Genomic DNA, 17,765 nt, shown 5'->3' on the forward strand with positions numbered 1-17,765 from the left:
ATATTTATTGATAGTTCCAAAAATTCTGTATGCGCACGATATAACACGATGAGTAAGATAAAAATTCCATTCTAAAATTAACACTTTATTATTATAGTCAAATGACAAATAGTCAATTGCTATAACAAAAATATTACAGTTTGAACAATTTTACTTATAAATTATATGATATATTTTGATATTTACACACAATATTATCAATACGTTCTAAAAATGTATTAAACCGAAAAAAAGTAACGAGTATTTTAATGATGATTATTACAAAAAAGTAACTTAAATTACATATAAATTACTTACAATAAAATGTAATCGAATTACCATCAAATTACTTATAAAGTAATTTCGTTACAGTAACTTGTAACTTAACTTAAGTTACTCCCCAACACTGAATTAAAAGTAGGTTAAAGTCGATGAATTTTTCATATGTTTTAGACCAATAAACGGTGGTAAACCATAATGGATTAAATAATAGACCAAATACACATAAATTGCCTTTAGACAATAGAATTGCACCCTTTAGACTATAATATGGGCCAGTGGCGTAGTTAGGAATTTATCTTAAGGGGATAGACATTTTTTAACACAAAATACTAAATAGGTACCTACTAAATAAATAAAATAAATACCTACAATGTTGAATGGCGAGTGGTAACTAATTGGTGCCTACTATTTTATCAAAAATCCTAAAGGTAATATAGAGGTATACAAAAACACAAAATTATTAAATTTTGCTTTAAGATTCTACATAATTTAGTAGGTATATCTGTAAAATATTATAATATATTTATATAAATTTACTTAGGCTAACTGACATTTTTTTTTTAAGCATACGTATTTCAACGATGACCAAATCAGCAATATATTTCTGTTTTACCGGACATAGTTTTTTTTTTTCAATTTCTTTGTTTTAACTAGGTACATATAATTTTTATATTTTTAATTATTATCATTAAAAATGAATGCGGCCCGCGAGTAATTTTCAAAAATTACATTTGACCCTTTCTAAAATCCTAGTGAGGACTGCTGCTGTAAAGGAAGTCATAATGTGGCGGTCAAACTTAGTTTTGAAGTTTTGGATATTTGAAGTCCGAGACCAATCCAAGGTGATTTTAAATAAGAAGTCGAGAGATGTTTTCGATTTGAATTGTCCGAGCGAGTGCAACTAGTAACGTAGGGTGTACATATATTATGAAAATACTATATTATAATATCTTTTATATATATAAAATTCTCGTGCCACATAGTTTGTCTCGATACTCCTCCGAAAAAGGCTTGACCGATTTTTATGAAATTTTTTATGCATATTCAGTAGGTATGAGAATCGGCTAACATCTGTTTTACATACCCCTAAGTGATAAGGGTTGTCCAGAAAAAAATAATAGAAGTGCTCAAACAGGGATTTTTATTATTATTATTATTATTATTTTTATTTATTTGTTTATAAATGCTATTGGTTATATATATATAAAAAAAAAAATAATAATAGTGTATTATATTATATTGGTTTCGGAGGAGTATCGAGACAAACACTGTGACATGAGAATTTTATATATATAAAGATAATAGTGTATTATATATTGGTTGCTATTGGTTAATCGGGCATGTTTGTTGATTAGTATTATAATTTTTATCAATGTATATATCTATGGCATTAAAAGTTACGTTTTACGACAAATGTATTACTTAATAATAATGTCTTAATGTATTATCTCACAATGTCCGTGATCCGACGTAGTCGGGTTGCCTACCAGGGTGGCTGAATTGCACTTACTGCTGTGAGTTACATCCAAAAAGATTTAAACAAACACAAATTTTTAAGGGCAACGAGGTGCAAGGGATAAGCTAGAATTTATATATAAATAAGCTATAACTTTTAAATTACAATAAAATAACTAAAATCGTTATTCTTGGTTCTAATATGTAGTTTCGTCCATTTTTGAATTTAAAATGTCTATAAACAATAATTGTGATTTTATATTTTTTAAATTTTTTGGTTACGGTATGAACTATTTATGAGAATCTTTGTTTTAAATGTTCAATCCTTAGTTATAAAAACTGAACATTTTATAATTTTTTAATTACAATGATTGATAATTTTCGAGATTTTGATCCATTTTGTCAAAATTCGAATTAAAGGCTTATAAAAAAATTGTGCATATGTGTTTTTAGTATTTTTTATCTGCCTTTGAAACAATATATTAGGACCCTTCTATTAAATTTTCGAGTATTTTTACCCAACAAATAAAATGTTATTGATATTTATAGAAAAAAAACCTAAAAAAGTGGAAACTGAAAATATTCGTAAGTAGCTCAAAATAAGTCAAAATATTTTGAAAATGTTGTGGTATGTATAAAATGCTTATTTAAATATTTAGTCAAAATTTTATGGGTCTACCGTAATTTCTTTTAGAGTTACAGCAAAAACCAAAATCGATTTTGTCGAAAATCAATGTTGCGTATAAATTCCCGTTTTATCCTTAATTTTCCATTCGTTTTTCATGGTACTTTTATGATATATTTACCTATGGTATCAAAGTAATATTATATAATATTCATATTACTTGAGGGTGACAAATGTATAAGCTGAATTATACAAATTGGTAAAAACATGTCTATAAATCAATAGATTCATAGGTAACATTTAACAGCAAGGTGCAAGTTTCAAAATCGCAAGCCAGTCATCCTTCAAAAATTCTGCAATTATAATAAAATTAGCATTACAAGTGGCCGAGCCAAGTGGTTACATTGTTTGCGAAAACAGCAACTTCCCACCAGCTGTCCATATCAAAGGAGCCGACATTGTATAAACAGAGGCTATGAACACACTAACACAGCATAATCAGATGTACCTGAGCCTTTGAGATAAGAGCAACTTCACGTCACTCAGTCGTATATACACTATTACGACTACTGTACAAATAATATTATTGTATTGTTTTAGTTTGACAGATAAAAGGATTTGTGTTAAAAGCCATAAAAAATAAGTAAAATAAATTATATCATTGAAAATAAACTATTATTTCATTTTACTGTTGAAATTGACTTCAACTTCATTCAAAACTAACTTCTTTTGGATCGCTGATGTTTCACAAACAATATGAATCTACTTAAAATCCTAAATATACTATATTATATACTAAATTGAAAATGTGTTGTTTCATAATGTTAAGCAAAATGTTTTCATCATACAGTAACTATCATCAAATATTCAGATCTAATATTAATTAAAAACAGACTGAGAAAAGAAAATTATTGTGAAAATAAAAAACAAAGGCTAGTTTAATACAAGAACATCTACTACTGATTAATTCTTTTCTTGGACCTAAGGCTAATTATTTGTAAAATTATGAATGTATATAAAGTAATAAATTCATATATTATGTGAATTATATAGTATTTTTATAGAACATCATCAAACCAGGACAATTGCAAACTAAGATTTAAGTTTCCAAACTTCTTAAAATTTAGTTTAATACAATAAAGGTCTTTCTCACTCCTTATTGCCTATGTCAAACCAGGCCAGTAGCTTCTGCATGCAAACAACGAAATGTATGAATACATAATGCCATAATATAAATAAATTACATAATATATACCTACCTATTGTGTGCAATTTTCGTCAAAACTCAAATTTGATCAATTTAATTTATTACTTAATACTTAAAAGTTAAAACTCAAATTATAAATTTATTAACTTTGATAATGATAATAACATTTTTATTTAACTAACATGGTTACTGGTTACTAGTGAGACATTTTGATCAAAGGATGACAAATAGATCCCGAGACAACTAGATCCATGTTGTTACCATACATATGGTTGTGATCTCCATGACCCGGGTCCTATTTGTTCATACACCATTTTTGTTGTCGCATGACAGCAACTTGCCAGTTGTGAGTCGTACAACGATTTCTATCCGAGTCGCCGTGGTCAGGAGGAGCGAAACGAAAACAGTATCAATTGATTCACATCATATTATATTTAAAACAATATAAACCGAAAAGTACCGAAAGTTCAAAATATTATAGTAATACCTATATCATGATTGGATGTATTTTTCAACAATTTACCTACGATAATGGCGCAAACTAAAAGTATATTGCTCATAAGTTCATTTATTTTAAAGTACAACTTACTATTACAACAACTAATTACTTTTATAGTTATAAGAATATTCAATAGTACAATGCAGTAAAATCTGGAGAGTGGTGAGCGGTCTTATCAATTTTCCACTGAGATTACTATTAAGTTGCCTATATTTAACTCCTTGAAAACGGATAATAATTCCCGCCATTGTTTAAATAACAATTATTATAAACATAGTTTGTTTAATCGATCTTGATATCTTCCTGGCCACCTATCCACAGTTAACATGGATAATTAACCAATACAAACATTTCAAAAATAACCAGAATAAAATCGAAGAAGCTCTCCATTATAAAATCGGTGAAAAACATCTAAAACCATCCCAACCACAAACCACTTTTTCCTAGAAGAGCAATCAGACGACTAATGACATAAGAACATTCTTCTTAGTTTATTTATGTGTATTGTATTTATTGTAAATTTATAACTTTATAAACACATTTGATATGTTGAAAATATTAGTACGCTTAATTGAAAAAAAAAAAAAATTAAAGTACAATAGATTTCAACATATTGTAATTATTTTCTTATTAGAATAATTTTTACTGTCCAATTATTATTTATTTATTAATACTATAGTATATTACGAATATCATTAACTAGTAATCATTTAACGCAGCACACTTAGTACTTACTATTTAAACTGATTAAAATAATTAGTTGCTACTCTTCGTAGACCACTATAATTGTATGGATTTGTTTCAATGCGCATTGAAATAACAAGAATTAAGTGAGTATTGGGTGTAAATAGATGGTTTTTTTTTATTCACGATAGACTAACATGTATTGATTATTTCATTCAATTGATGAAATTAAATTAATTTTGATGCACTTTAACGGTTGCAGATATACGTGATTAATTACATTTTATTGTTAGTTATAAACCAAGGCAGTAAGCATATTTAGAAATATTGTCAAAGTCATACAAATTTGAAAGTTATAATGTTTAAAAATTCATAATATTTCTCGATTCAATTTAATATAATAAATTTCACGATCAATTTATTCGTCCTCTGAATAGTCGATGGCCGTCTGGTTATATGAAAAAAGAAAACATCGCCGTAAACCTGATGATGATCACAAATTCTAAGACTAAAAATCAAATAAAGCACAAAATTCGTATACGGCAACACCATCTAGTAAATGTAGTAAACGCGGTTGCTGAATATCGTGGTTCTTCGTAGATTCTACGACCAGAGTTCGTAAAGTCGGCCGTAGATACCGTTGCCTTTATAGTTTATTGTAGCTGTTGATTTATAATATATATTATATCAACAAGTTATCGGGACATGGGTCCATATACATAATACCTATAGGCTATAGATCTAAATAGAGATCATTAATATCAAGGCTCTATATATCTAAACATCGACCGAGTATAATAAATCGAAAAGACTTTCTTGCACCTTCCATTGATGTCAATATTACCATTGACTATAAATACATAGAAGTTATTACTTATTAATAAAAATTGCATAGCTTCAAGTTAACATTTTCTAATTCAAAAATAGGCAAATAATTAATATACTTTTAATTTGTAACCGTTGGGTACGTAAGGTGTATTATTAATTCCTATATACACAATTACATTTCCAAAATATTCAGAAAAATTGTAAGCCACCTTATACCATCTCATACTCACATAATGCTAAGGCACGTCAGTGTTGACGACATTTACGATTTACTGATAATTAATTATGTATGCTTAAAATATTATAATTTTTTTTTTTTTCATGGTACAGCTTCAATTCCCGGGGTCATTCGATTGGAAAATATTATATTATTCATTAATATAATATTATTATAATAAATATTATTAATAAAGGCGGTGTTTTTGTCAAAAATTAGTTCGACATACATACATAATATACCGAATTACTAATATAAAATATCCTCATAGAAATTATAAAGGCTTAGTACAATTCCGCTCAAAACCGTATTGAGCTAGTTTTCAACAGCAACACTTGCTAAAACCCACACATCTTGCACTCGTTACACTCTTCGCGAATGGCTATACGATATTCAATATTTAATTTGGCCAGCACTGTTAACTTGAGGTGAGTTAATACTAAAAGCCGTTCATCGCTTTACGCCTGTTCTCTTTACACCTCATTGGCTTTGTACGATGTTAATAATTACTACGAAAAAAGTTATTCTAGGTATAGAATATATAGACAAATAATAAAAAAAAATCAGCATTAAAGTAAAATAATTTTAGTGGGAAATTTATTTACTTTCAGAGGGGCTCTTTTTGTCCCCTGCTAAGGGTATAGCCATACTTTACCTAATTTTTATATTGTAATTTGTAGTTATATGATATGAATTTTTTTTATGATTATGAATATTAATACATTTTAATATTTTTCTAAAAAAAAACATTATTCCACTGACATCACTTTTTGGAATTTGAGATTGCCATGTCTAACCACGAACATATTTTGCTTGCTTGCTATTGTTTGAATTAATTTGATAAGTTTTTAGAATTTGTTTGATATTCCTACAGGAGTTATTCAAATATTTGTAATTCGGAGCTACAGAAATGATTTTTCAGCATCTCGGATACGACAAATTGCAACTGTAATTTGTTTTTTATGACATATTTTAGATCACTATTAATTGAAATTGAATAATGGTTTTCAAAATTATTTTGATGTTTTTACAGAAGTTATTACTTATTATTAATAACTATATTATGACGGCCATTGAACCTGCGTATACCGACAAAGTATCCCAAAAATGAAAATTGTTCTTCCATAGCATGGCCATTATTTGCGCATGCTGATTTTGTCACAGTGGCGTAGCTAGGATTTTTTTCGGGAGGGGGGGGGGCTGATCAATTTTTTACACAGCGGTGGTTTAGTTTTTGATCGAATACCATAGACCATTAAAATAATTTTTAAATTTTATTAACATTTCGGGGGGGGGGGCCTCAGCCTCCCCCCTGTCTACGCCACTGTTTTGTCATTATAAACTGCTGATATCACTCAGTATAGGTACATACAACTATACAAGTTCGGTTACGTCTGACCTATCAATTTATTCTTCTCTACCGATTATTATTTATTATCTGTCGAGAATTGACGGTACCTATTTGGCTATATGCCAGCACATAGTGATATATTTTATCGAACACTAAAATACTACGAATCACAACATTTTGTCTAAATTAGATCTAAGTAGATCAGGTTTTTTGTCTATTACATAATATTTTGTAATACTTATCTGCAAAACATTTTAACTGAAACATTGAATATGTGAATCAAAAATCTCAAAATGTTTCCATATTTATGTATTAACATTTAAACTAATACTTATAGTACCTACTAACTGTATAAGCCCATTATACTATATATATATCGGTTTTACTGGTTTTAGTGTACCTCAGCTCATCGGCAAATCGCAATGGGCGTCGGTATACCTTGCTCTGTGGAATAATTCAACACAGACAAGCAACCACAAGTTGTGGTTTGGATTTATATTTTTAAAGTAGATAAAACTACTCTCTAAATTTTACTGATATCTTTAAAAATAATCCCTTAGATTTTCGTAAAAAATAATCGAGCAATTTTTGAGTATAAGGGATAAGCTAAAAACATATTTTTCATTGTATAGTTGAAGTGTCGAGTTATCATGCTACCTGTAGCTAAATAGTAAAAAAAAAGCTACAAACATATTTTTGGTTTTAAGATATAGTTTATTTAATCGAGGCCACGTAAATGCGTCGATTTGATGTATATTTTAACCTCATCTGCACGAGTAACCAGTAATAACCAGTTATATATTTACAAAAAAATATTAATTTCTAACAATTTATATTATTAGTATTATAGTCTATAACCAATGGTACCCTTTATGCTGACATCCGCACCTTTTTAAAATGAGAACTTTTCACAAATATTTGTCTACACCGAACAGTGTCTATTATAAAAAAAGATAGGTACTAATAATAAAATAAGAAATACATTTGTTTAACAAAATATGTGTTGTTCGCTGCCGAACGAGCCACTTTGTGTGGTTAGGTGTTTTAATATTTTCTTCAGTTTTAAAATGATGAATTTGGTGTGTGGGTGGGCTTAGGTTAGAATTGAACCACCTTTTTTTACTGAACTCGGCGCCACTGCGTACTGAAATTATTGTTGTAGAAATAGCTTGGCTTTATTTGTAGTGACTAGGTACTGGATAGATACTGTATCGGTAACCTAACCTAACCTCTCTCATAAAATTATTAACTGTATCGTCCACTAAAATCCATTGAAATTTGATATTTTACTAAAAAATGAAATGTATCTTTTATCATTGAGTCGCAGAAAATTGTAGTTAATTGTTTAAATCACACGAAACCAAAAAGTCAAACATATTCAGATAAGGGGATTTTGCTTTGTATTGTTTTGAATAATATAAGGTAATTATTAAAGTTGATAATTATTTGTTTTATACTCTTTTTTATAGTTGTACATAATAAAAGTTCATATAGGTACAAATAACAATAAATAATATAAATTTAAAATTTGTACCTTCTTAATTTTTCTATTGTATCATATTGCCAAAAAAAATAAAATTTTTTAAGAAAGCAAGATTTGTTACATCTCATATTTGTCCGAAATTAATATGGAAAAGAGATTTTGAGATTTTGGCATGTGTTTGTATTTTATACAGCGTTATATTTTTTTGTGTGAACACTTTTAAGTAAAAGGAGTCATAAGAGTATGTAATAATACGATAATATGTAATTACAGGTAAAATGATAGGTAGGTACTTAATTTAATAAAAATAATATAGATTTGTTTTTGGTAAAATAATAAATATGCATAAAAACGTCGAACTGTATTATATCCATAACTATTGCATCTAAATGAACGATTTTTGAGTACTTACATAACGAATAAACTTAATATCCTACTACACATTTACACGATTGTTGTTAGTTTTCTTATTCTTTCAGAGACACAGCAATTAGATTAAACTGCGCAATCTGAAAAATATTATTTTGTCAATATATCACGTATATTTCGGCGTATATTCGATTTCTAATTTATGCCTATTCCGAACTTCTTAAGTACTTTTTAAGTGTAGTACTATGAATTAATTTAAAGTTATAATCTTGATGATCACAAAATCGTGGTGAAGGTTCACTTTTCTGTTTAATTTTGTATTATAATATATTATGATAATAGAGTAATAGACCTGTCTTATGATAATAGATTATTTATATAATTTGTGTCCAAAAAAAAAAAAAAAAAACGTAGGTACCTACACCGCACAAAATGTGAAAATTTTATAACTTAACGTAGTACAAGTTAATTCGTACACGAAATGAGTGTATGATATTGTGTTTGGTTGATACCTATGGCTTTGCTTATTTTTACTATTACAGTATTACCTATATGTATATAAATACTATATAGGATAATAGTATATACACACTACATTTATAGTACACACACACGCATGTATATACATATATAGGCGAGGCTGTGCGATGACATTGACGATCTTAGGCTTGAGGCTGACCAATGACAAACTGGCTCCGCCCCATAAAATCTCGCATCACTCTGCTGCCGCACCGAGGTCATCGACGATCATCATTCTGCTGACAGCAATATGGACAGCTCCGAGGGAAGACGACCAAAATGCGCGCGATGTAGGAACCACGGCGTTATATCATGGTTGAAGGGTCACAAAAAACGGTGCTCATACAAAGAGTGCGTGTGCCCGAAGTGCAATCTTATAGCTGAAAGGCAACGGGTCATGGCTGCTCAAGTAAGTCAGCAACGTTTTTTATTATTTATTCTCTAAATGTAATGAACATTGATTTCTGTAACATTTAATTCAGTCGTATATTTAATATGATGTTTAAGAATTAATTTTTGTATTCATAAAGTCTCTGGGTGTGAATTAAATTTTACAACTCCTTAAAAGCATAATTTGAACATTGTCGATTCTATCCATTACAGATCGGCTTGTATCGGCATCTATAGCCAATATCGTTACCAAGAAAATTTGGTATTCGATAAAATTAATATACATTTTCAAAGATTTAATCAAGAGAAACATTATAAACGTAGTCATTAACCTATTCAATATAATATTATATATTTTATAATATGAATAAACGTTTTTATACATTTTTAAAATTGATAAATAAATAGTTTAATAATTAAATAAAATACTAGCAATTTTTTTATTTTATTATTTTTTAAAGGCTATGTTTGGATGATATTTATCTATTTTAAATACCATTGATTATTATAAATTTAAAATCAGCTCAAATATATTTTAAAATAAAATAAAATAAAATTGTACACAAGGAAAGGGTTTATTAATAGCGTATTAGCAACTTTAAAAACTATAATGTGTTTAGTTTTGGGCAAAAAAATTAATTTAAATAAATTGATGTAAATTACTAATTTAAAGGTTGCATTAAAAAGGCAACAGGCAGCTGAGGATGCTATAGCATTGGGATTGGCTTCGGTTACTTCCGGAACTAAATATGGATGCTTACCGCAAGGTCCTATATTTGGTATGACTGTTCCCACATCCAAGTCTCCTGCCGGTGAGATAAATTAAATTTCCGATAGCGAGGGTGTTATAAACTGTTGAGTACATTTTTTAGCAAAAGAAGAAACTGCTCGATCTGAAGAAAACTCGACGTCGACTTTACAGTCATCAGATGCAGCTAAGGGAGTTGTACCACCGGGTTCTCTCGATTTGCTTTGTCGATTATTTCCAGAGAAAAAACGTTCAGTCCTGGAGTTGGTACTTCGTCGATGTGAACACGATTTATTGAAAGCTATAGAGCATTGTGTACCTTTATGCAAGTCTTTGGCAGCTACCCCGAAGTCTCGGAAGACTAGTGCAGGTAAATGCGTCAGACTTAATATTTTAAATAATGACATGATATATTTAGCATTTTGACTTGAGCGAAAAATCTACAATATTAAGGGATGAGAATGATCCATGTCTTCCTAGTAGAAAATTTTATCTAGTTGGTAGCTATTTTGGGTTGTTAAAAGAAGGAAAATCTATTTAGTACTTTTCTTAATAATTGGCAAAACTAATACAAGACACCGTGGGTACGGAAATAACTAAGTAACACTAGTTAAACGATTTTGTTTTTATTATGTGGTTCATAAATTAATAATTGTGTAGAAACCTTTTTTCACTTAATTTTTATTAATGCATTTTCTATATATAAGGTCGATTTCAAAAAATGATGAATCTTTTCAATCTATAACATATCTATAAACATCTTAAATTATCGGTTATTTTTTGTATCTTTTTCGATCAATATTAATTTATTTTTCGTCCAGCACTCGAACCGCTTGAAAATTTTATGTAAGATTAAGACACGAAAATTTACAAATTATTTATTTTTATAATCCTCTGTCTTTTACCAACTTTTCTGGATTCTCTAATTCCGTTAAACTCAGGTCCTGACTCCTGAATGTACACGGTCACGCCATCATTGTCTCGTTCGTCCCAATTGTCTCTTCTTATCCGGTACTCAAAAAATTATTTTATTTATCATTTTCCCTTCTGTGTACCAGACATATCCTACCCGGTGACCATCCAATCCTTTTTCTCTTCGTTATTTCTAGTCTATTTGGTTGATATATCTAGATAATATCTATTTAAATTTATTGGTTCTGCGCTCATATTTGTTGGTTTCCTTATTCCATATTAAGACAAAAAAAGACAAATAAAGTTGCTTTGTTGAAATTAAAAAATATATTAACCGTAGAAATTTGAAACACTTCACAACATTCAATGGTTCGTCAGTATTGACATTGACGTATGAGTTATAATACATACAATGTTTTTGAAAAAAATTTGATCAATTTACAAAATTATGAAAATATTAATAAGTAATAATAATATAAATATAATATAAGATACACTATCTTTAGAAATGGCCGATCCAACCGTTTCCTTACCCCAGATCATTTTTCGTGCATACAATGATTCATGATTGAACATTAAAGTTTAACACATTCAGTACATTTAGGACACAACAACAATAAAGAGATGCATTCGGCTCCTACTATATAACAGAGCGTGTTTCTCAAGTTCTTTTTATATATATACACTTTCCTTTTTAGATAAGATTGATACACCTCAGCCTACTGCTATTGGTTCCGCATTTATGCCTTGGGGTTTACACCGTGAACCACCAGTGGCTCATCAAAACGCTCGGAGGCAGCTGGCCACTAGATTGACTTATCATGTACCCGAACCGACTACTACGTTGTTTCATCACTTTAGGTAAGTTCTGATATCATAGAAAAAGTTGGTAATTTGGTTTTTCTATTCGGGGTATTTTCATAATTATTAATATCTCATAATTTACTAAAAATGCTTTTTGTGAATTGTCTATTGTATAAAACTACCGAAAAGAGAAAAAAAAATATATGTATCCTTTATTGGGAGTGTACATTTTTAATTTTTGGCTACGGGTAATAATGAACTGTACGTAAGCAAAATACAACAGACAGTTATAGTACATTTTTATATTTATTATTCTAGTTATAACATTTGTTTCGGCAAGCTGATTTATTTCTAAACAAATATTACAGTTGGAGGCTTGAAGAATATTTTGAAATTCTTATATCTGTATAGAGTGAATCAAAATTCCTGATTTTTCACTTGTACCTATGTTGTAGGAAAAATATATACTGTAAAAACGTTATAGGCAATAGTTCAAAATGCTGAGGATTAAAAATTAAAAATAGTTATATTTTAGATAAATAGTTCGGAGAATAATTGATATTATACACATCGAGTTGATTAAAATTTAAAGTTAATATTGAATCAGATTAATATTGTATAATTATTAATTGATAAATGTTCTTAACAAATACATTTAAAAAATATTAACATACACAGTAAATATTATGATTAATGGGTTCAAATATTATTCAGGTCAATGATATTATTTCATTCTATTTAATGTTGTATTTTAAACTAGAAGGAAGCATCGCCATTTTTTTCTCCAATTACCAACCTTCCTACATTTCACCAACCCCCTAGGTTTTTTTTTAAAATCTAAAATGATTTTTATACTTCAACGCCGTAACTGTATTATTTTGTATTTAAGGTTTTTTTTATATACAATAGAGATAATATTTTAAATAATATATTTTATAGGTAACATAAACATAGGCTAAATAGATATATTTAATGAGAGACTTAATATTTTTAGGACCCAATCTACTGGAGTTTCATGTGGACCGCCTTTTTATTTGCCGCCGTTTTTGCTAGAATCAGCTGAATCATGTCATATAGCCAACTGCGCCGAATGTGCATCAGCTGCAGCTCAACAGATATGAAATATTTGAAATCATCATTACCGTTAATATATTCATCAAAAATGTATAAATAAATAGATATTTGAATAAGTTTGTAACTTGTATATTAATTATTGTAAGTTGTATTGAATATTAATCTAATAAATAAATACAGTATGTTATGTAATATTATAAAATACTTATAGGTACTTGAATATTAATTTATATTACTATAATATACTTCTGATTGAATGACGATTAAATACATTTTATTCTTTAAGTCCATTGAACTCTGAACACAAATCATAATGTTCACTCCTACACTATTCGTGACAAAGTCAAATTAATGAAACACGGATAAATGATGACAACTCTATAAACGTATGTGTTATAACTAACAATAGTGCATTTGGCAGGAAACAAAAGAATTTCTGGACTATCTTCAAAACGGTTAGAAACGTTTCTCAAGATGTTATATTTGAGTATAGTATGTGTGCGTGTGTGTCCACTTTGACGAGTCTTAGCACATTATTGTGATTTGTGAATGATTTTAATACGTCATTCATTCATGCGACGGCATAAACACGTTGTAAATACGCATCGAATTTTTATTGAAACGGATTACGATATTTTAGCCGTAGAATCAACAGTTCTATTCACACGATAAATTACTATCTCATTTAAATTATTATGGTCGTAAAGCACATTATGTAGGCAAAATATGTACCGTAACTTGAATAGTACTCAAACTCGTATCCAATCACATTATTCAAGCAATATAATGTTTTGCTGGAGTAGTCATGTATCTACACGATTAAAATGACAACTGAAGACAGTTAAATGATACTCACTCTTTGTTAATAATGTCCATCGTTTATTATGTTAAACACCGACAACTTGGATTACATCAGTGGATTATTGTATACAAATCACGATAGTTACCACCAAATACCATTATGCCAATCAAAACAGTTAGCATTATTTTCATGTTTTTAACATCTGTGGTTCGTGTACACAACGTGACACGACGAAATGAAAATTGAAAACTGGTATGATAATGAAAATAAAAAATACCGTATCATTCTATCTATCCATCTTAGCCCCAGTCACATTGTTGCGTTTAAATCTCGGTATGCCGAGGTGCAGCTTTGATATCGGAGATCCCTTAAAAAATGCTATTTTGAATTCATTTGATGCATCAATTATGTATATTTTTTTAGTATTTGATAAAAGCATGAAGATGGAATGAAAAGAGAAAACATTTCATGGAGGTAGGTACCTGAGGATGGCTCACGTGTTCCTTTAAATCGAGTCACAAGTAGAGTCTTAAAACTGTGACCTCGACAGTTTAACGTAAACGTATGCAGGTAATTTCTTAAATATTTTTTACAAAGTTAGAAAGTCTAGGACATCAGCCTGCATAGAGGCGCCCAAAACAAACTCATTCTTGAGGCCAGGGCCTCTGCATCGCCGCTAAATCCAGCTCTGATTGCACATCATTATTTGCGATATTACAATATATGTGAACCAAAATCGAAACGATGTCGTAAATCGCGGGGTAAAAACGTGTGTGGCTGTGTGTCTTGACGTTGTACAACCTCGAATTTCCGCGGATAATCGCTTCCCACATAATGTAGCAGACTACTCGACGACGTCTTATTGCGGTCGTATTAAATATTTTATGTCGGCCTTATGCATGCTCAGGCGTCGTCAAAATATACGTATAATAATATGACGTTCGTCGGAGTAGCGACTGTAATTGCCCGGTGTCGGTGCACAAACCATATCATCTGGCACAGACATCATCGCATACACGGATGGGCGCGAGAGAGGCGACTTGGGCGGGTAGTGCACGGGGGGGGGGAGAGACCTAACAAAAACGAAGCCGTCGAGAACAAAAATCTCAACAAGTACTATCACGTCTATATATTATTGCCACCGTCGACGTCCTATATATATATGTGTATACATGGGTACCTATCTACAGCTAGTCTTCGTCGGACCCTCGGGGTCGACTGCAAATTCAAAAACAAACACTGCCGCCGCGGTAGTACTATCAATCAGATGCACCGGCGGCGACGTTGAATTCGTATATATACATACACTCGTGTGTTTGTACGATCGTATAAGATTTCATGTGTGTATTTAATATAATATAATATAATATACTCGCGCGCGCGTGTGTGTTTGGATATCGCGTTAACGTAGTGGGTAACTTAATAGTCGCGTGTGTTTACATTCAATTTCACGGGACGTTTGATCGAATAACCGGCCTCCCGTTCCACCATCTCCTCGCGGACCCGCGGACGAAAGCGGATTTCCTCGTCCGGCCAGGGACAAATGATTTTTAATTCCGCGACACCGCGCGCTCGTGTAATTGATATACCCATGGGGATCGAAATTCTTCTACGTTTACATTTTTCCTTTTCCTTTTATTATTACTGTTTTTTTTCCCCTTTTTATCACTCTATCCTTGTCAAAACCGCCGAGGCGACGTCGAACCAGAGAAAACCGCACTTATTATTTCATCCCTCCGGAGGAATCGCCGGAAAAATCACACAGACCGGGTGGTCCATTAGCTGTTGCCGCCGCGCCTCGGGTCTGATTGACGGCCACTGACACTCGTTTGACACACGTTTAGAACAAATGCGACTTGTCTGATATAAGACAACAACAAAAAAAAAAAAAACCACCGCATGGAAATAATAATATTTGTAGTTGTTTATTTATAATGAAAGCAAATGTTCGGATAAAAGGAAATGTGTTTTTAAATGTGTTTACCGTTTAGCCGATGCCTCATCTGCCGCCCAAATAATGTACAAAATGCGTTGGCATTAATGTAACGGAATCTCACATTTACATGTTTTTGTGTGTATATGCGGCACAGTTTTGAATAAAAGTGTTTTGCATATATAAGACGTCATAATAACTCAGTGTTTATTAAACCAGAGGCGCTGTGAAAGCGTAACATCATAAGAGTTTGGTATATACGATATTTCATTGTATAATATTGTAAGTTTACGAAAATGTAGTTTATTTACTTGAAACTAAATTAGCTGGTAAATATTCAATTCACAGAATTTTAGTGTAAATTATTATTTATTTTGTCGTGTTAGCGACTTAGCGTTACTAATTTTTCAGCTTTTGTAATTTCAAAAAATTTAAATATAATATACTTGAAATTATTTACATATTTTAAATTTGTATTTTCAGTTCATTCTATTTATTTTTATACCAGTAGATAACGAAAAATAATCATTCAACAATGATCAAAAAAGCAACTAAATTTAATAGTCTATAATATTATATATTGGCATATTAATAATAATGAATGTGTTACGTTTTTATTTAATCATTTTTCAAGTAATTATAAAGTTAGAAAAATTTATTTGTAATTAATAATATAAATTATTGAAATGTATTGTATATATTTTCTAAGAATTATTGAAAAAAAATTATTATCATTATTATTTATTATTAAAAACGTAGAACCTAGATAAGAACACAAGTAATGAAGAAAAGTAACGAAAACAACTTTTTAAACAAAAAATTGTTTTTTTGAATTTTACACATAGATACGTTCATTGAAATTTATAAGTATTTTAAATATCAGGATTAAATTAATTATTATAATTTAGTAATGATTTAGTTTTATTTAAATTTTAAATTACTTTTGATAATCTGAAAAAGTTTTTACAAATTGAAAAACCGTGATTATGATTATTGCACAGGGAGCGTACTTATAACATTAAAAATATAGTAGATACTTATCTTGTGAATATCTCTACATTTGCTACTGAATATAGAAATAATCATTATATGCAAAAATACAAATGTATACTAAAAATGTCATGCAAATATATGCAAAATAAGTTTGTAGATTTGAAATCTAGACTTCATAAATCCAATTTATAGCTTATATTATTCTAAAGAATTATGATTTGATGTAATTCGGGTTGTGCAAAAAAATATGCAGTAATAAACATCTGAGTTCTATAGTCATTATTACCTAAATTATATTCAAGATCAAAAAAAAAAATTGAAATATTTTTAAACGAAAACCAAGTAATGGCGGGGGTATAAATACATTTTCTTACAACAGGGCGAGGAAAATAGAATTAATTTTGTATATATATTTTTATGAAGAATCTGGTGGTACTTAAAATATATTTCTTATAAAAGCATAAATATTAAGAATGAAATATTCTTTCTATATGGGGTTGACAAAATGAATTCAAAATATTATATTTTAGTATTTCAACTAGATCTATTTTACTACCAGAAACCTCCCTCGAAGTTAGAGTGTAATGCAGACAGGAAAAAAAGGATTTATT

General features: G+C 29.7%; 1 protein-coding gene and 1 long non-coding RNA gene across 2 annotated transcripts; one reads left to right on the forward strand and one right to left on the reverse strand.

The window, feature by feature from the left end:
* Positions 1–2,513: 2,513 nt before the first annotated feature.
* On the reverse strand, positions 2,514–3,846 carry LOC111034925. The gene is made up of 2 exons (XR_002604597.1): positions 3,601–3,846; positions 2,514–2,694 (listed from the first exon to the last, which is right to left on the reverse strand). It is a non-coding gene; the product is annotated as an uncharacterized LOC111034925 (long non-coding RNA).
* A 5,780-nt stretch (positions 3,847–9,626) lies between these two features.
* LOC111034926 (doublesex- and mab-3-related transcription factor A2-like) lies at positions 9,627–13,563 on the forward strand. Its single transcript, XM_022316369.1, has 5 exons — positions 9,627–9,907; positions 10,562–10,700; positions 10,761–11,006; positions 12,247–12,409; positions 13,347–13,563. The coding sequence occupies exons 1-5, from the start codon at positions 9,749–9,751 to the stop codon at positions 13,471–13,473; spliced, it is 834 nt and encodes a 277-aa protein (XP_022172061.1). The 5' UTR covers positions 9,627–9,748; the 3' UTR covers positions 13,474–13,563.
* The last annotated feature ends 4,202 nt before the right edge of the window (positions 13,564–17,765 follow it).

The sequence above is a fragment of the Myzus persicae genome, unplaced genomic scaffold (genome assembly GCF_001856785.1).
Source record: "Myzus persicae strain clone G006 unplaced genomic scaffold, MPER_G0061.0, whole genome shotgun sequence".
Lineage (NCBI taxonomy): Eukaryota > Metazoa > Arthropoda > Insecta > Hemiptera > Aphididae > Myzus > Myzus persicae.

What these genes read in the sequence shown, in the direction of transcription:
- LOC111034926 (XM_022316369.1), top strand. Translation starts at nt 9,749, where the DNA reads ATGGACAGCTCCGAGGGAAGACGACCAAAATGCGCGCGATGTAGGAAC. An exon ending in AACGGGTCATGGCTGCTCAA is followed by an intron (nt 9,908 to 10,561) that starts GTAAGTCAGCAA and finishes ACTAATTTAAAG; the next exon opens with GTTGCATTAAAAAGGCAACA. An exon ending in CACATCCAAGTCTCCTGCCG is followed by an intron (nt 10,701 to 10,760) that starts GTGAGATAAATT and finishes TACATTTTTTAG; the next exon opens with CAAAAGAAGAAACTGCTCGA.